The sequence below is a fragment of the Chelonoidis abingdonii genome, chromosome 26 (genome assembly GCF_003597395.2).
Source record: "Chelonoidis abingdonii isolate Lonesome George chromosome 26, CheloAbing_2.0, whole genome shotgun sequence".
Classification (NCBI taxonomy): Eukaryota; Metazoa; Chordata; order Testudines; family Testudinidae; genus Chelonoidis; species Chelonoidis abingdonii.
Genome location: NC_133794.1, coordinates 16,932,810 through 16,952,291, shown reverse-complemented (window position 1 = coordinate 16,952,291; position 19,482 = coordinate 16,932,810). Strand labels below are relative to the sequence as shown.

The 19,482-nt window shown below is 47.2% G+C and overlaps 1 protein-coding gene across 5 annotated transcripts in view; it reads left to right on the top strand.

Annotated features, from left to right (window-relative positions):
• HDAC7 (histone deacetylase 7) overlaps window positions 1–19,482 on the top strand; it is a 258,212-nt gene that overhangs the window by 103,863 nt on the left and 134,867 nt on the right. For 2 of the 5 annotated variants that reach the window (XM_075061049.1, XM_075061048.1), the window contains exon 2: window positions 16,389–16,451. The exons of 1 other annotated variant lie outside the window; for it this stretch is intronic. In XM_075061049.1, the coding sequence (XP_074917150.1) occupies window positions 16,389–16,451 (63 nt within the window). Of the gene's footprint in view, window positions 1–16,014; window positions 16,452–19,482 lie in introns of those variants that run through there. 2 more of the 5 variants (XM_032784010.2, XM_032784004.2) reach the window with 2 other exon arrangements.

Here is a 19,482-nt window from a genome sequence, read left to right as displayed (position 1 = left end):
CTCACTGACATAAGGTATCACTGAGGCCAAGAGGTTGGCAGGATTTTAAAAAGGATTGGCCATTGATACAAGAACATCCAGATTATAATGCTGTAGTAATGCAATGTTACCAGCAATTTCATCACACCTCATGATATTTGTGGTGTTTTTTGTAAAGCCCCAGCTTCCAGAGTCATGAGTTTACATGATAATCCCGGTTTTAGGTTTTTTTAAAGTAAATTTTTGGCCCTCATGATTGCAGAGAGAAGCTGGAAAATAGGAACCCTAGAGGCACAAAAAACAATCAGTAAATTAAAAGAACCCTAAATGTGTTTTTTTTAATCTAATGAATTTAAAACCAACCTTATGATTTTTTGGGGCCTCACTCTTGATTGCACTTGGGATTGTCAACACCGGTAAAGGATTAAAAATAAAAGCAAGGGTTTGGGAAGGGAGATAAATCCTCCTGAGTCAGGGCATAAGCCAACCTCCAACCAATGGAAGACTTTTCTTTGTGAGTGAGCAGGGCTTCTTACACTTTCCTCCAAAGCGGATCATCAGTCTGCAATTCCTGTCTTCATACAAGGGGCTGGAAGAGAAAGGAATGGGACAGGACACTGAAGGGAATGGGGGAATGTAGGGAATGTTGTGGAATAGAGAGGCAGAGGGAGCAGGAGATGGACAAGATAGGCTGGAACAAGGACAGGAGGCTGAAGGGAGTGGCTTCAGGAAGACAGAAGAGTGTTTGAGATGAGGATGGAGAGGGATAAAATGGCAATTCCTTTATCAGGGATTAGGAGGCAACCCATGGAGAGACCTGCATTTCTGTGTGGGATCTGAAGAAACCAGATGTGATCACACATAAATTGGGAGTGGTGGCCATAGGTGCTGGAACTAGCGTCTGTGAGGGTGCTGCCGCACCCTCTGGCTTGAAGTGGTTTCCATTATATACAGGATTTATAGTTTGGTTCAGCACCCCCACTATAAAATTGTTCCAGCTCCCCCATGGCAGCTTCCCCCAAGGGTTAACAACAAACAGGAGGCACCAAAAACCAGCTAGATTGTTCTTCTATGGGGTTCCAAGTCTCTGTTAATTTCACTCCGCTGGCTAGGTTTGTATCTCTGCCCTCTCTATCTTGATCCGTGCTTGAGCTTGCCGTGGGATGCTATGCTATGCTATAGAAGTTTCCCAGGTGGCCCCTTGTGACTTGGGTTCTTTGTACAGAAACCCCAAACAGATGGATTTTTAATGTGCAATACCAACATCATTGTGGACATATAACCCATTAATAGCATAAAAAAGACCAATCTAGCTAAGGCGCTTCATAACCATGGATCTGAGCATCTCTCAATCAATTACACTTTTATCCTCACAACACCACTGTGAGGCAAGGAAGTGTTAATATCCCCATTTTACAGATGAGGAACTGAGAGTATGTCTACACTACCCACCGGATCAGCAGGTAGCAATAGGTTTATCGGGGATTGATATATCGTGTCTCATCTAGACGCGATATATTGATCCCCGAACGCGCACCTGTCGACTCTGGAACTCCACCAGGACGAGTGGCAGTAGCAGAGTCAACAGGGGGAGCCGCGGCCGTTGATCCCGCGCCGTGAGGACGGGAGGTAAGTCGAAATAAGATATACAACTTCAGCTATGGGAATAGCGTAGCTGAAGTCGAACTATCTCTCATCGACCCCACCCCCTAGTGTAGACCAGGCCTGAGAGACTAAAGGGATGTCTACATTACAGAAGCACAGCTATGGCATTGCAGCTGTGGAGGCTGTAGCGTAGATGTTTCCTACATTGACAAAAGAGATTTTTCCTTTAATGTAGGTAATCCATTTCTGTGAGAGGCAGTACATGGGTTGATGCAGGAATTCTTCTGTTGACCTAACTACATCTAGAGCAGGGATTAGGTTAACCTAACTACTTTGCACGGGGTGTGCAATTTTTCCCATCCCTGAGCAATGTAGCCAGGTCAGCCTATGTTTAGATGGAGACCAGGTCTCAGTAACTCATTCAAAGTCACACAAGACATTTGTGATACAGTAGGAAATTGAACCCACATCTCTTGAGTGCTGGACTAGTACCCTAACCACTGATCTAATACCCTGTCTGACAGAAAACAATGAGAGATGCTTCAAAGGACAGTGCTTATGTTATCAATAATGCAATTGACTAGTTTACAGTAGGAATTTATATAAGCATAGCTACATCTCTCAGGGGTGTGAAAAATCCACATCCCTGAAAGATGTAGCTCTACCAACCCTAAGCCCCAGTGTAGACAATGCCAGTCAACCCAAGAATTCTTCCATTGACTTAGCTACTACCTCTCAGGAGGTGGATTCCCTATGTCAACAGGAGAACCTCTCTCGTTGGCATAGGTAAAATCTACACTGGAGTTGTGCCACTGTAGTGTTTCAAGGGTAGCCAAACCCTAAGTAATATCATCCCATGTCCTTACTCCAGTTTGCGATCAGGTTATGGCTTGAAGCATGAGCGTAGACTTGCCAACATTATATTTCAGAAATAAGGGACTGTAATCCCCAGCTTCCCCCACCTAAATGCCGGCGGCGACCGGGGCAGCTGAAGATCCGGCCGCCGCGGTTGCTGCTGAAGAAAATGGCGCCTCCCAAATGCCAGCGCCCTAGGCGACCGCCTAGGTCACCTACATGGTTGCACCGGCCTGGTTTCCTCCCTCCTGCCTCAATCCATGCTGCCTTGTAGAGTGTGAGGCTACATTAACAGCATATTAACCCTTGAGGGCTCAGCCAAGTGCTAGTTCATCATTTAGCAGCAAGGCTACCCCTCTGATACCTGGGAAATAGTACACCTTCTTACTCCACTACCTCAACCAAGCTGCATAATCATTCATTGCTGTGTACAATATTAAACTGTTTGTTTAAAATTGTATATAATGTCTTTTGTCTGGCGAAAGACATTTCCCTGGAACCTAAGCCTCCCATTTACATTAATTCTTATGGGTAAATTGGATTCACTTAACATTGTTTCACATAAAGTCGCATTTTTCAGGAATATAACTACAATGTTAAGTGAGGAGTTACTGTATTAGGAAAAAAGAACAAGAGTACTTGTGGCACCTTAGAGACTAACAAATTTATTTCAGCATGAGCTTTCGTGAGCTGCAGCGCACTTCTTCAGATGCATAGAATGGAACACACAGGCAGGAATATTTATACATACAGAGAACATGAAAAGATGGAAGTATGCATACCAACAGGAAGAGTCTAATCAATTGAGATGACCTATCATCAGCAGGGGAAAAAAAACTTTTGAAGTGATAATTAAGATGACTCTTAGAAGGTGTGAGGAGACCTTAACATAGGGAAATAGATTCAATTAGTGTGATGACTCAGCCATTCCCAGTCTCTGTTAAGGCCTGAGTTAATTGTGTCTAATTTGCATATTAATTCGAGTTCAGCAGTCTCTCAAAAACTGTTTCACTATGAGAGTGGTGAAGCACTGGAATAGGTTACCTAGGGAGGTGGTGGAATCTCCATCCTTAGAGGTTTTTGAGGCCCATCTTGACAAAGCCCTAGCTGGGATGATTTAGTTGGGGTTGGTCCTGCTTTCAGCAGGAGATTGGACTAGATGACCTCCTGAGGTCTCTTCCAACCCTAATATTCTATGATTCTCACTGTGTTAGGTGTAGCTGTATGGAACCAGGCATTCATTCCTGCGAGGTGCTATCTGAGAAGAGGTTCAGCTGTAGCTAGAGAATACCTGCTTTCTGTGCTGTGTTAGGCAGGAAGTCCATATTATAGAGGATCCCACTGGGCCCTCTTTGCTCTGAAATTTAAGAATGTATGAACATGTTGTAAAATGTTTGAATGGCTGCAACTGTCCCTCCAGACGCTGCCATTCCACTAGGGGAACAGATGTCTGCTTCACCCAGTTCTAACGCTCTCTTGAATAGTGTTGAAAGCTTTCAGATTTTATAGTGGGTCTTGCAATATTTGTTTTTTTTCTTACGGCCCCTTGGAGACACATGAGAATTTCAACTTTCCTCTTTAAACAGTTGTGGCAAATTGCCGGCACTACTATGATGGGTCTTGCACTCTCTCTTATTGGGGTGGTGGGTTTCAGGGCACTGTTGCTTGCCCCAGAGCTGGGATATTAACTGCCTCTCTAGTGTCCTCAAGGAGAAGAGTGGAGAGAGAGGGACCCGGGCCCACCCTCTACTCCAGGTCCCAGCCCAGGGGCCCTAGGGATACCAGTAAACCACTTGAACAAGCAGTTTCTTCCCCTGGGCTTCTTCCCTCTCCTGCACTTCAGCTTGTGGGGCTTTCTGCCCTTCCTCTGCTCAAGCCAGGTGTCCCTTTACCTAGGGTCTTGGTCTTCTTAGCCCACCACAGCGCTTCTGCAAACTTTTCTCTGCTTCCCTCCAAACTGCTCTCTGCTCCAACACCAATCCACTCTGCTTCAACTCCTTTCCCTTGTTTGATTGAAGCAGGGCTTTTTTTTATCAGGTGACTGGCTTCGGGTGCTCTAAATGGCTTCAGGTGCTTTAATTGGCTTCAGGTGCTTTAATTAATCTATAGCAAACTTTCTTCCCTCTACCCGGAATAAGGCTGCCTTCTAACACTCTCCTGCTGCCCTCTGGCTATGCTGTATCACACAGTTTAATTTCTAGCCCTTGTAGTTGCAGAGGAAAACTTGAACTGTAGCCTGAGTGAACTGTAAATGCTCAGAAACCAGGAGGCAAATAAAACCAACCAACATTTATGAGGTTTTAATCTCATGATTTTGGGGGCCAGACTCCTGATTTGTGAATGGTTGGGATTGGCAACACATTCTCAGTGCCCAGCAGAACTTTGAAATGTACAGTTAAGGTTGCCCAGCACTGGCATGTGCCCTTCCAGAACATGGAGGGTGGCTAAATTCAAACATCTGAAAACCAGGAAATAAAGAGTTCAGGTAATGTGTCCCACAAGAAGCTCCCCACAACCTTAATTCTCCCCTCTTTGAGTGATGCCCCAGGCTGAAGGTTTTGGGCAATGAGTTTGCCTTGGTTTTTTGAGGAAGCGGTGATAGTGAGAGGTGCAAGATTAAGGGATCTCTATGGGGAGACATGATGGGGCTCCTGGATACACTCACTGCCCCACAGCTACTGTCCTCTTCCTGGCTCCTCCATCCCCCCAGTAGGGCTAGAGGGGCCATGGAGAGAAGCTGTGTAGGCGATGGGCTCTGGGAGTGCATCTACCAGCTGGATGAAGGAACGGGGAAGGGCAGAGAGACCCAAGCCAGGCCTACACTAGGAGCCCTTTGCCAGTAACTGCACCTTTATGGTATGCTGGCAAAGCACTCCTAGAGTGGATGCAGCTTGTACTGGCAAAACTGAGCTTTCGCCGGTATAGTTTATTCCATGCCTGTCCCACCTCCTCCTAGCAGTATAACTGCATCTAGACAGGGACTTTTGCTAGCACAGCTCTGTTGGGCAGGGATCTCATCTCATCGCACCCCTGGCTGGCAGAAGTCTGTAGTGTAGACTTGACCCCAGAGTGCCTATTCCACATCAGGGGCTAGCACAGGGAGAAGGGCTCTGCACACCTGTCTGCAGCATGCAGGTTCGTAGGGGTGTGAAAAGGTCTGTTCATCTCAGTGACATGTTCTCAGTTAAATGAGAACCCCATGGAGAATGCAGTCTGAAATGACTGCCCCATTTGTCTCTGGTTCTTCTCTTCCCCTCTCTCCCAGTTTCAGCACTGTGGATATTTGGCATGTACTGAGCATGGCCGTTCTCTCCCACCCCTCATCCCTGATCTGAGTACTGAGGACATACACAGCTGTGTTGCTGCAGTACTTTAGGCCAGATCTACACTACCACTTATGTCACTCAGGGGTGTGAAAAAAACATTTGGGTGCACTGCGCTATGTTGGTGGGAGATGCTCTCTGCAAACATTTAGCAACAAAGAATGTAGGCCATACTTACAAGGTGAGGGATTCTATCTTAGGAAGCAATGACTCTGAAAAAGACTTGGGAGTCATGCTGGGTAATGAGCTGAACATGAGCTCCCAGAGTGACACTGTGCCAAAAAGGACTAATGTGGTCTTTGGATGCATAAGCAGGGGACTCTTGAGTAGGATTAGGGAGGTTCTCACCGCTGGAATCCTGTGTAGAGTTCTGGTGTCCACAGTTCAAGAAGAATGTTGATAAATTGGAAAGAGATCAGAGAAGAGCTACAGCAATGGTTGAAGGATTAGAAAATATGCCTTATAGTGATAGACTTAGGGCTTGTCTACACTTGAAATGCTCCTCCGCTGCAACGCTGTAGCTGTGCCACTCTAGCACTTCAGTGTAGACAATACCTACACCAATGGGAGGGGTCCTCCTATAAGCAATCCATCTCCTTGAAAGGTGTCAGCTAGGTTGATAGAAGAATTCTTCCATCAGCTTAGTGCTATCTACACGGGGGCTTAGGTTGGCTTAATTACGCTGGTGAGGGGTGTGGATTTTTCATGCCTCTGAACAACATAGCTGGGTCAACCTAACTTTTAGTGCAGACCAGGCTTCAAGGAGCTCAATCTGTTTAGCTTTACAAAGAGAAGGTTAAGAGGTGACTTGATCACAATCTGTTAGTATCTACATGATGTCAGATTGGAGGGAGGTCTCAAGTGGGGTTCCACAGTTATCTGTTCTGTGCCTGGTGTTGTTTAACATCCTTATTAATGGCTTGGATGTAAGAATAGAGAGCATACTGATCAAATGTGCAGATGACACAAAGCTGGGGAGGGGAGGATTACTAACACTTTGGTGGATAATCTAAAATTCAGAGGGTTCTTGATAAATTGGAGAACTGGGCTATAGACAACAAAAATGAAATTCAACAGAGACAAATATAAGGTGCTACAGTTAGGGAAGAAAAACCAAATGCATAAATACAGAATGGGGGATAACTGGCTTGGCAGCCACACTGCTGAGAAGGATCTGGGAGTTGTGGTGGATCACAAACTCAAAATGAGTCAACAATGAGATGCTGTTGCAAAAAAAACAAATGCAATTTTGGGTTGCATTAACAGAGGCATAGCATGCAAGTCGCGGGAGATGATAGTACTGCTCTACTTGGTGCTGGTTAGGCCTCAGCTGGAGTACTGTGTCCAGTTTTAGTCACTAATATATTGACAGGATGGAGAGAAACTGGAAAGGCTACAGAGGTGAGCGACAAAGATGATGAAAGGGATGGAACACAAGTCATATGAGCAAAGGCTGAAGGAACTGGGTATATTTCATTTGGAAAAGAGGAGATAAGGGGGGACATGATAGTGGTCTTCAAATACTTGAAAGGCTGACATAAAAAAGATGGAGAAAAGTTGTTTTCTCTTGCCACAAAGGGCAGGACAAGAGACAATGGGCTCAAACTACAGCATAGCAGATTTAAATTAAATCTCAGGAAAAGCTTCCTAACTGTAAGAACCGTAGGACAATGGAACAAACTGCCTCAGGATGTCATGGAAGTTCCTTCACTGGAGGTTTTCCAATAGAGGCTGGATAGCCATTACTTTTGGGCCACATCTGGGAATAGAAATTGTATGGTAGGCCATGAATGCTCACATCGGAGTTGGGCTGCAGGGGGGGAGGTGAGGGCTCCGACTGGGGGTGAGGGCACTGGGGTGGGGCTGGAGATGAGGGATTTGGGGTGCAGGAAGGTGCTTTGGGCTGGGATCAAGGGTTTGGAGGGCAGAAGGGGGATCAGGGTTGGGGCAGGAGGTTGGGGTGTGGGGAGAGGCTCAGGGGTCCAGGATCTGGGTGGCACTTACTCAAGTGGCTCTCAGAAGCAGTGGCATGTCCCTCCTCCAGCTCCTATGTCAGGGAACGGACAGGCAATTCTGTCTGCTGCTCTGTCCTCAGGCACCACCCCTGCAGCTCCCATTGGAGCACCGGAGGGGGCCATTAGAATGAGGCCATTGGAGCGCATTAGGAGTCAGAGGGGGGCCATGCCTTGGTTTCTGGGATCCGCATGGTGTGGCCTCCGACAATGTGCCCTGGCTGGAGTGCCGAAGCGGGGCAAGCCCCAGATCCCACTCCCCAGTGGGAGCTCGAGGGCCGGCTTAAAATGGTTGGTGGGCCGGATCCAGCTGCGGGCCATAGTTTGCCCACCCCTGGTTTAGACACACAAATCCTGCATATTGGCAAAGGGTTAGACTAGATTACTCTTGTGGTCCCGTGTAACCCTATAATTCTATGATTCTACATGGGGAACAAATATTTGATAATGCCCTCTTCAGTCTAGTAGAGTAGGATATAACACGATCCAAAGGCTGGAATTTGAAGCTAAACAAATTCAGATTGGAAATAAGGTACAGTAGAAGTTTTTAACTGTGAGGGTAGTTAACCACTGGAACAATTTACCAAGGTGTTATGGTACATTGTCCTTCTTTGGCAAATTTGAAATCAGGCTTGGATGTTTTTCTAAATGATCTGCTCTAGTTCAAACAGGAGTTAATTCAGGGAAGTCCTCTGGCCCGTGCTATGCTGGAAGTATAGGATAATAGATAATCACAGTGGTCCCTTCTGGCCTTGAAATCCATAAATCTATGTATCTATGACCATTCTCAAAGCAGCTAATTTTTGAGGGGGAGCTGTATGTCATGACTGTCTTGACTAAATGACCCTAAGTTTGCACCACAGTATACCCCAGCTCCTGATGTGGTACACATCACTTTTAAAGACAATTTCACTATGCAGGTGGATTTTTAAAGCACTTTCAAACATTGGCTCTGGTGTGTCTCCACTTTGCCTGCACTTTGGGCAAATCTTCCCTGATGCCAGGCAGAAGCAATAATGTACATGCCACACACTCTAAGAAAATCCACATTGTGCAGGAGTGGAAATCACAGTCTTTGGGTCCTGCTTGAATTCAAAGATTACTGCATGGTCCCCAGCTGCATCATGAATTGAACTCCTCCTCAGGTCGTCACGACACAGCACCTCTCCCAGGCACACTGATCTTGTGGCACATGTGCAAATAACTTTTATTGGTGCACATCTCGGAGAAGTGAGACAGACCCTCTAATCATTTTTTAAGTATTGCTTCCCATACCTGGAACTGGGTGCCTGATGGTCACTGAGGTCAAATCTGATGGGTAAGGACACTGTGGGACAGGTCAGTGCCATAGTTTCAGCTAAAGCTGTGTGCAATAAAGCATAAAAGACTGGGAGAATAGAGTGACAGGTCCTTTTTTTCCAGGGTATCTCTGGAACCCCTTACGCAGACGACGCCAAATTTGGCACCAATAACTCAAAACCAAGCCCAATAAGGCATGCCAGTTTTCAAGACAAATGGAATATACGTGTGGATTTTAAAGCACTTTGAAATACTGGCTCTTAACATGAGAGCTTGGGTCAAACCTTTACTTTGAAGACACTAGCACTCTTGTATTATAAGTGTCTAAACCTTTTATAAAGCGACAGAGTCCTGTGGCACCTTACAGACTAACAGACATCTGACGAAGTGGATATTCACCCACGAAAGCTCATGCTCCAATACATCTGTTAGTCTATAACAGGGGTAGGCAACCTATGGCACAGGTGCTGAAGGTGGCACACAAGCTGATTTTCAGTGGCACTCACTACTGCCCGGTCCTGGCCCCAGTCCAGGGGGCTTCATTTAATTGTAATTTTAAAATGAAGCTTCTTAAACATTTTCAGAACTGTGTATTACTTCATACACAGTAGTTTGTTGTATATATATAAGACTTCATAGAGAAGACCTTCCTAAAATGTAAATGTATTACTGGCACATGAAACCTTAAATTAGAGGGAAATAAGTGAAGACTTGGCACACCCCTTGTGAAAGGTTGCTGACCCTGGTCATATGCATAGCACTCTTTGCACTCTTACAGATCCAGACAGCACGGCACCCCTCTGATACTTCAAACCTGTTTCATGCATTATAGCTTAAGCTATTTTGATTCCACTTGCTTAATTCTATTTTGTATGAAAACGTGTTGCTCCAATTTTTGTTGCTTTTGTTTTGTTTTTTTTTTTTTTGTTTTGATTGTTTTTTATAATTCCATTGTGTTTCTTTAACTACGTGGTAATATTAATATTGGTAAAATGATTAGTATTCAAATGGCCTTCTCTGGTTCCAGCGGTCACGTATTTTTGTAAGCTGCTACTTTCAGGCGCGTCCTCCTCTTCCCATCCTCCGAGAGAGCTGGTGTGCGTAACTGCTCAGGACCCCTAAAGACAGATGTTCACAGCATGCCTGTGATGCCCATGAATATCCTCTATTAACATAATATATTTAATAAACATCATCTACACTTGGGAGCTTAATATACAATATATCAGAGGTTGGCTGTGCAAATTTATGGCCTCTGCATTTCGTCTCTCTCTATGTAAGCTGTCCTTGGTTTCCAGCAGAGGTTTCAAATACCAATTATGTGACCCATTTGAAAGGAAGTGTCGACTTAACTGAGTCCCCAGGTTTGTATGCATGGAAATGGCAGCAATCTGCCAATGACAACCTCATCCTTTTCAGTGTGTGGTGTCTTCTCTCCCCTATCAAATGGGCCTAAATCCTGCACACTGAATTCAGTGGAATTCCAGGGGTGCAGAACTAGAATGAATTGCTTTAACAGAGGAGATGGAGCCTGATACTAAGGTCACATCTACACGGCTACGATTATTTCGAATTAGCTATAAACCGATATTGACAAAACAGATCTAATAAAGATCGGTTTAGCGCGTCCAACAGTGGATCCCGAAATCGATTGTTTGCGTCCATGGTCCAAAGCTACCATCGATTCGGAGCGGTGCAGCTGGGTAGCTGTTCCTCAGCCTATCCATATTGCCCATTCCGTGTTGAGAGCACAGTGGCCTGATGGGCAGAAAACACTGCCTCCGCGGGTGGTGCTGTGGTACAGCCTCACCCCCCCTTTGTGAAGGCAGCAGACAACCCCTTTGGCGCTTTTTCGCGGAGGTGCATTAGGCAAACGCCATAGCACAGCAATTTTTCCCTTTTTTTTTCACGTGGTGGTGGGGGGAAATAAACTGAGGAGCTGTTCCTGAACCAACGCCAGACACTGTGTTTGAATCGTACAGACATTGGGAGCTCAGCAAGAATGCAAATAATTTCAGAGACTGCTGTGGACTGTGGGATAGCTGGATCCTCAGTACCGCCTCCCTCCCTTCATGAGCGTCCATTTGAGTCTCTGGCTTCCCGTTACGGCTTGTCACACAGCGCTGTGTATCTGCAGTTTTATCAAGACGCTTGGCATCGTCGTGTCTTAGACGGAGTCGGGCATACAACAGATTGTGCTCCCATACAGCGTCAGACTCAGTATCTCCCGTACGGCGTAGCGCTGAGCTTCTTTTTATTTTCAAACTGGCATTTGCCAGCCTGCTGGATCAGTGAGCTCCACCTGGGCAAGCAGGAAATTTAGATTAAGAAGTATCGCCGGCTTTTCCTGTTACGCTGCCCGCTGCACCGATTCAGTTGCTGCCGCCGTCCAGAGGGTCAGTGCCGCACTCTGGGATCCGCCCAGAGGCCAATAACGCGATTTTCCGTCGCACATAACCCTAAGTCCGATTACTTCACTTATCAATTAGCTGCTACTCCTCTCGTTTTGGAGGAGTTCCGGAAATCGATTTAAGGAGCCGTTTACTCGTATTAATGACCGACTCGTGTGAAACGGATACAGCAGTTATAAAAAAAAATAAAAAAAAAAAAAAAAAAAAAAAAAAAAAATAAAAAAAAAAACTTTATATTTTTTAAATAAAAAAAAATTCGGTATATCGGCCATTAAACCGATTTAAAGTCGCAGTGTAGACCTGGCCTAAGTGTCTGTGCTGACTGAGCACAAAAGCACAAAAGCTCCTGGAAATGAACCACTGGTCCTCACATCAGTTTCATAGGGCTTTGAATGAGGTCTCAACAGACAGACATTTTTCTATATATCATATCGCTCCTGACATTTGAGCTGGCAGGTAGACTGTGGTGAATAGAGGAATGGGCAATGGATGAGCATCTCTGAAATGCCACCAGCTTTAAAAACCAGCAGCAAAACTGCAATTCACAGTTCTTGTCTTTAAACTCAACCTGTGACTCAGGTCCCCAGTGATGAACTCTCTCTAGAAAGTGTCAGAGGGGTAGCCATGTTAGTCTGGATCTGTAAAAGCAGCAAGGAATACTGTGGCACCTTATAGACTAACAGACGTTTTGGAGCATGAGCTTTCGTGGGTGAATACTTACTTCGTCGGATGCATGTGAAAGCATATCATTGCACTGTTTTATTGTGAGCAGGGCAGCGCGGGGAGGCGGGGTTGGGAAAGAAGGTACAAAGCTGAAAAGTATTGCTGAAACAGGCCGTTTTCTTAAGTTTTTACATCTAACCAACCTTACTCTGAAATTTTCTTCACCCCCTTGGCTCTGGGATCAATGACAAGCTGTAATAACCTCACACATGCAAGGACATGTACACTCTGGTTAAAAAGTTCACATTACCGGTCTAAAAGAATGCTGCAGCCATGCACATGCTGGAAGTTTGTCAAACATCAGCAGGATGGACAACTGCTTGTGGTAGCGACAGGACCGGCGCTAGAGTTTTTCGCGCCCTAGGCGCACGGCCATTTCGCCGCCCCACATGCCACTCCCGTGGCTCTGGTGGAGCTGCCGCAGCCATTTCTGCAGAGGGTCTGTTGGTCCGCGGCTCCGGTGGAGCTGCCGCAGCCGTGCCTGCGGGAGGTCCACCCGAGCTGTGCGGGACCAGTGGACCGTCCGCAGGAATGCCTGAGGCAGCTCCACCAGAGCCGCGGACCAACGGACCCTCCACAGGCACGACTGCGGCAGGTCCACTGGAGCCGGCTGCCGCCCCCCCACGACAAAATGCCGCCCTCCGAAAATCCTGGCACCCTAGGCGATTGCCTAGTTAGCCTCAATGGAAGCGGTGGCCCTGGGTAGTGAATGTTTTAGGACTCAGTCCTTCTCCCATGAAGACCAATAGCAAATTCTCCACTGACTTCTCTGGGAGCAGGAACAGGATCAAGATTGGATTTTTTTAAAAGATCTGCTCTAGGAATTATTTTGGAGAAGTTCTATGGCCTATACAAGATCAGATTAGATAATCACAATGGTTCCTTCTGACTTTAGAATCTATGGATGAGGCCCCTGGTGAACAAAGCTGTTTTCTGCCCTGTCCCTCCCATGGCATTTCTGCCCTGTCCCTCCCTGTCCTCTGTATTCATGCAGCAAGTATAGTATGGGCAGTGACAGCAGAAACTTCCCCTACGCAATACCTCCAGCCACTATGGCTCAGCTCTGACTGTGAGAGACATCTCTGTGGGCGAGAGAGTGGTCCTATCTTCATGCTCCGCTTCAGATCTAGGTCCCTCTATTCAGGCTACCAACACGAGCCAATTAGTGCCAACCATAATGGTGTTCTTTTGTTCTGTGAACTCTGCTCCAGTGAGACATGGACTGAGTCCCAGGAACCGAGTGTCACACATGGCACGGAACATCAGACCGTGTCTGTTTAATTATTTCCACTAAGAAAGAATTGCTATGTGCAAAAAGTGTCATGTGGCTGATTTTCTTAACTCTCCTCTGGGTAAGTGTAAGAAAGAAGCCTGAGATGAGACTATAGGTCACATTCCTGACTTGGGGGAGTCATATTTCCAATGATCAGTCAGATCCTCTTCAGTGGTCACATATGTTTATTAATTCAATGAGTTTAAAATATATCATTTCAACTGACAATGGGGGAACCTCCAAACATATGGAGATTTAGTTCAATAAGTGTCTGATTCTTCACATACTATGAGCCAAATGTCCTTTCAGTCACGTGACTTATTTTAGATTAAGGAAAACAAAAAACAGGAAAGAACAGTGTGCATTTTCTACAGATTGTGAACAAACCGTGGCTACTGACAAGCGGAGTTCCCAAGTGTAAAGGTGTAGAGTGCACAGGAAACAGCCATGGTAGGTTGAAGTGATAGAGACCATAGAAGACTTCTCATAATATGTTTGGCCTTCTGCAGGTTCAACATTATGGTGATAGGTGTTAGAAAAAATCCTAAAATAGTTTATTTCAGCTTTTACTTCTGGAAGAAACCAGGATGTGCATAGAGGTAGCAAGATTGTGGAATATATCAGAAATATTTGTCACCAGAAATTATTTTTAGTTCAGTTCAGTTCATTTGATATGATGCTTGAGATGTTTTCTTATTTTTTCCAACGTGGTTGGCCCATCCCTTGATACAGTCTGCCAACCCTACCTCAGCCATTCCTCCATCTCTGCTTGCCTGCATTGAAACACCCGCTCTCCAAAACTTCCCCTGGAGTTGCCCCTTTGTCTCCCTCCCCTTCTTTCATCTCCATACTGGCTCTTGTACTCCCTCACTTTGTCCATGCTTCTCCCTCTCCTTCAGATCCTTCCTGCAAAGCCTTTTAAGCATGATCACTACAAAATTCATGCACCTCAGTGAGCATGGTGTGTGCATGTACTGTAATGGCTGTGTCTGAGATATTCTTTATAGCACAAAGCCTCTCTCATTAGGTTTTTGTTGCTCAGACCACCAGTTGGTGCTCAGTAAATAATAATAGTTGAGAGAAGACCTTCTCACTCATGGGGAAGGAGTGACTTTGGGAACACACAGTAGTGCGTTCTAATAGTTCTGCCCAGATTTCCCCAGTTCCTGCAACTAGTGCCTGAGTGGCTCATTTTCTGTAGTATCTGGGAGAGAGGTTACTAATCTTCCAGGTTGCTCTTTGGCTGTAGTGATTCAATACTGCAAGTTTTTAGAGCTCAAAAGTTATGATGAGTTGGGCCTCCAAAAATTCAAAAACATGTTGGGTTATTTTATTTGCCTTCTAGAGGCTGAACCTTTAGGACAGAGGTAGGCAACCTATGGCATATGTGCCGAAGGTGGCACACAAGCTGATTTTCAGCAGCACTCACACTGCCCAGGTCCTGCCCACTGGTCCGGGGGGCTCTGCATTTTAATTTAATTTTAAATTAAGCTTCTTAAACACTTTAAAAACCTTATTTATTTTACATACAACAGTTTAGTTATATATTATAGACTTATAGAAAGAGACCTTCTAAAAACGTTAAAATGTATTACTGGCATGCGAAACCTTAAATTAGAGTGAATAAATGAAGACTTGGCACACCACTACTGAAAGGCTGCTGACCCCTGCTTTAGGAGCTCGTGTTTTTAAGCTTCGCTGTGCAAGTATGACCAACAGAAAGTTACTTTACACACACACACCAAGCAGCCGGGTGGAGAGGCCAGGTAATTACCTAACTCCAGAAGCTGAGGTTTTCAGAAAACACCAGCTAACCTGAGACTTGCCAGGCCTGGGAAGCACAGCTGCCTGCTCAGAGCTAGCTCCTGACCTGCTGTTCCCCTCTGAGTGTCCCACTGGTCCTGTGGGCCACGCTGTGCACCCAGGAGCAGAGCACTACCTACATCCCGCTGTTGGGAGGGGGTCAAACTGGCACTTAAAGGTGGCTGCCACTGGACGAGGGCTAGCGTCGGAGCTCATCTCTGGTGCCTTTCGCCAGGGCACCAGAATTATTCCGGATGAACCCGGCCCCGCTGTGTGAGCGCCCTTCCGCACCCCGTTCCCCGCAGATCCTCGGGGGATGTTGCACCAGAGCCGCGCCTGTCTTGCGCAATGTGGATGCGCAGTACAACCCCTGCCAGGCGGGCGGGGGCCGTCGCGCTGCAGCCCCCTCCGGAGAGCCAGTACGAGCCGCGGCGAGGGGGCTGCTGCGGAGCGCGCCCTCCCGAGCCCCGGCCGGGCAGGTGGGAGCGAGCCCGGCGGCCCCAGAGCTCTCTGCGGATGGAGCTCGCTCGCCTTCTATTGCAAACTTTCCTGGCTCGATCGCCATTGGCTGCAGCCCGGCCAATCACGAGCGCCCTTCGCGAACAATGCAACTTTTTCCGTGCCCCGCTCGGAGCCCGGCTCCTGCGCTCGGGCTATTTCGGGGCGAGCCCCTCCCCGAACTGTTTGTGCGCCTGGCCCGGGCTGGGGAGGCCGCCGCAGGTGTATCGGCCGGGGAGAGCCCGGAGCGGCGCGGCGGGGGCAGGCTGCAGCCGGGGCGCGGGGCTCGGAGCGCACGGGGATGGGCGGCGCTCAGCTTCTCGCTGGCTCCTGAGAGCTGCCGCGGCCGCCCGAGTGGCGGGGCTGAGATCATGGCACCGAGGGAAGCCCCTGCGCCCTGCCCCTCCTCCAGCTGAAGGAGCAGCCGGCAGGAAGCAGCTGCCTGGATGCGAGAGCGGCCGAGCCCGGCTCTGACGCCCGCTGCCTTGGCTGGGGATGGCTGAGTTGCCCCTCTGACCCCCGGCCTGGGCTCCAGCAGCAGGCTCCATGCCAGGGCTACATCAGATGCTCAACACCATTTACGAGTCGGATTCTGTTTTCTCCCCAGATGGAATTAAAGGAGAAGAAGCGAGTGTGAGCTTGGCCCAAGGGAGCGGCGCCTCCAGCCAGAGTAAGTGATCCCCGCCTGTCCCTCGGGCAGGGCCGGTGCAGAGAAGCCTTTGGCACCTAGCTGGGGGTCAGAGCTCGCTGCGCCAGCAGAGCGGGGAGGGCAGCGCCCTGGCTTGGGATGCAGAGAAAAGGGAAATGAGAAAGGAGATTGAGCTATTTTTGCATCTGCCCACATGACTAGGCCCTGCGACATGCAGTGGATTTAGTAAACCAGCCGCAGGGATTTCCTCCTCACGCCTCCTCTTCCCCCGCTCGGCTTGAGAGGGAGGTCTTAAGCAGCTGAGAGGTGGGATTCCCTGGGTCCCATGTTCAGAGACGGAGCAGCTGGGTGCTCATGGAAATGGGGCAAGCTTTCTCTTCCCAAGAGCAGTCTGTTTGGTTGGGGTGTGTACCCTGCCATGACTCTCAGGGCTGCTGGTATAATGGCGAGCCCAGTGCCTTACATGGATAGAAGTGATGGTTCCCCTAGGGAGGATGAGTCCTCTGCTTTGCCTGCACAGAGCAGGAGTTCTCCAAGCCATGCCAACAGGAGGTCCCTTCGCAGGTGGCTGTCGAGGGAGGTGCAGGCATCAAGTCTCTGCAAAGCAAAATATTGGGGTATAATTTGAGGAATCCAATCTAAGGCAAGCAGGATGTTTAACCCATCTGGAAATGAAGGAGTAGGCGTTGTGGAGATTAGTTAGCTCTGCTTATGTCCTCCAGAGTACTAACACCATGCAAGGCCTGTGTCTTCTTCAGGTGAAGTTGATAGGTATCTTATCTAGGCTACTGCAGAATCATCCAGTCCCATCCTGCATGATGCTAGTGTGAGTTTAAGTCTGGGGGTCTTGTTGTTCTGAGATACACAGTGTGTGGTGAGTGTCATGTCCACTCTCTGGTTCCGTGGTAGACTGTTGCATTGCTATCTTGGTGTTAGATATGTGTTGGGATTGTGTGTGTAATGGCATCTCATGGTGTTCAGACAAGATTCTTATGCCATTAACAGGAGGGTGATGTTTGTAGTCCTGGCAGGAAGCTGCATTAGACGTAGATGTAAGGGGATGTCCAGGTTAAGGAGTATCCAAGTGAGCCCAGTTCATCTCTATCACCCTCCTGGATATTCTGGATCTAGAGAGTGGATAACTCCCAAGGCTTGTCTATACAGGACACTCAGGAAAGTTAAGACAAATTAAGCTTGGAATCAAGAGTAGATGTTAAAGATCTGCTCTAGGAATTATTTTGGAGAAGTTCTATGGCCTGTGTTATCCAGGAGGTGAGACTAGAGATCACAATGGGCCCTTCTGGCCTTAGAATCTATGAACCTATAAGCTGTGATGTTAAAGTGAATTAAACCTCTGGCTAATGCTGCAGTGAACTAATGCCACTTTTGAATGAGAACATCCACACAGGAGTTAATGTGCTTTAACTTCACAGCTTTAGTTAATTCATTTTAACTTTCCTGAGTGTCCCTATGTAGCCAAGTCTTAAGGCAGTTCACTAACTGCACAGATATTGCCAACCCAAATATTCAAAAACCATGACTAAGGGCCCACCCAAATCAAGAGTACCTTAAAAATCATTGTTTAAAAAAATAATAAACGCGGGTCTTTTTATTTGCCGTCCTTTTTTTTTTTTTTTTAGCCTGCAGGAATCATATTTTCAAGTGTTTCTACAACAACTATGAGGGTTAGAAACTTGCACTTTTTTGTTTTAAATGAAAGCTGAGATTCTCACCTAATTGTTTGACTACCAGAGCTTTAAGGAAAAACGAGCTATCATGCAGCTCACGATAAAATTGCAAGAGTGAGCAACACTGCAAAGTTGTATGTTACCTTCCTTGGAGGCTTTGGCTGAGATGCTACTGTGACATTTTGTATAAAAAGGGACATAAGCAGTATACAGTACCTCAAAACCTCCATAAATGGCCATTTGTAGCCATGTTTGAATCTTGTTGAGGTACGAGGCTGGGTCTTTATGGGTGTTTGGAGCTGACTGGTGGGCAGTACTGGTGATACCCTTACCATAGGAGGTGTGTTTGGCTCTGTCTTGGGAACAGAAATGTCACTGTAGTGCCCTGGACATCCAGATCTTGCTCTGCTTGACACTGCTGATGCTCCAGAAAAACAGAGCTTCCTGCACTTCCGACGTTAGCATGGCTTTAATGTGCAGAATGGGGGATTTGGATAGATACTCTGCCCAGCCTGGAAACTAAGCTATCTTCAGGGCCTTCGGCAGAAGTGGTGGTACTGTGCCATCTGGGCGAGGTTTGGCTCAGGTGTGTGTGTGCTGGGCAAAAATAGGGGCCACTTTATTTAGAGATCTAAATCTGCCCAGTGTGCTTGGCGCAGAGGAAGGAAGGGACTAGAGCTAGCACTGGGCACCCCCTGGGCATCAGTGTACTGTGTTACTGTTAAGAGCTCGCACCTTAGCACATTCAGCATCTTCTCTGAGAGCTGAAACCCCAATGCCATGTGCTAAAGTCAGAGGCACTGGCTGCCTGGGATGGAAAGGGCATCATCCCAAGAGGGAGCAGTGCTTCTTTGGACCTTCCACTCAGTCACCAATCTGGGGATTTAGAAATATCTGAAATTAACATCACTACATATGTGCCCTTCTCTGCGTTTGGGAGAACCAAAGACCCTGCCATGCCAAGCATCTGGGGGATGTGGCAGCACTGGGCAACTGAACATACTGTAGGTAGATTTCTTCCTGACTGTCCTACTGTATAAAGCCTGCAGTGACTGCCCTTTAGGTGTGCTTTCCCTCTAGTCCCAGCTGTGTACTTTATTTCTGGGCCTTAGCAGGGAAGGGTGGGGCTCAAGTTCTGTGGAGATAAAAATGTGATGCTTCTGACCAGATGTGTGCAGAGCTCTTCGGCCTGGAAACCGCAGGCTTTCTTGGAAGATCTCCAGTACTTCCTGATTTGGGCTGAGCCACTCCTGGGATTTCAGCATTTCCTATTCAGCTGCCTGATGTGAGTAGGAAGCAAGAGAGAGTGAAAACAAAACAGCAGTCAGATAGTTTGCATGTCAGAAAAGGTTTGGGGCTTCAGT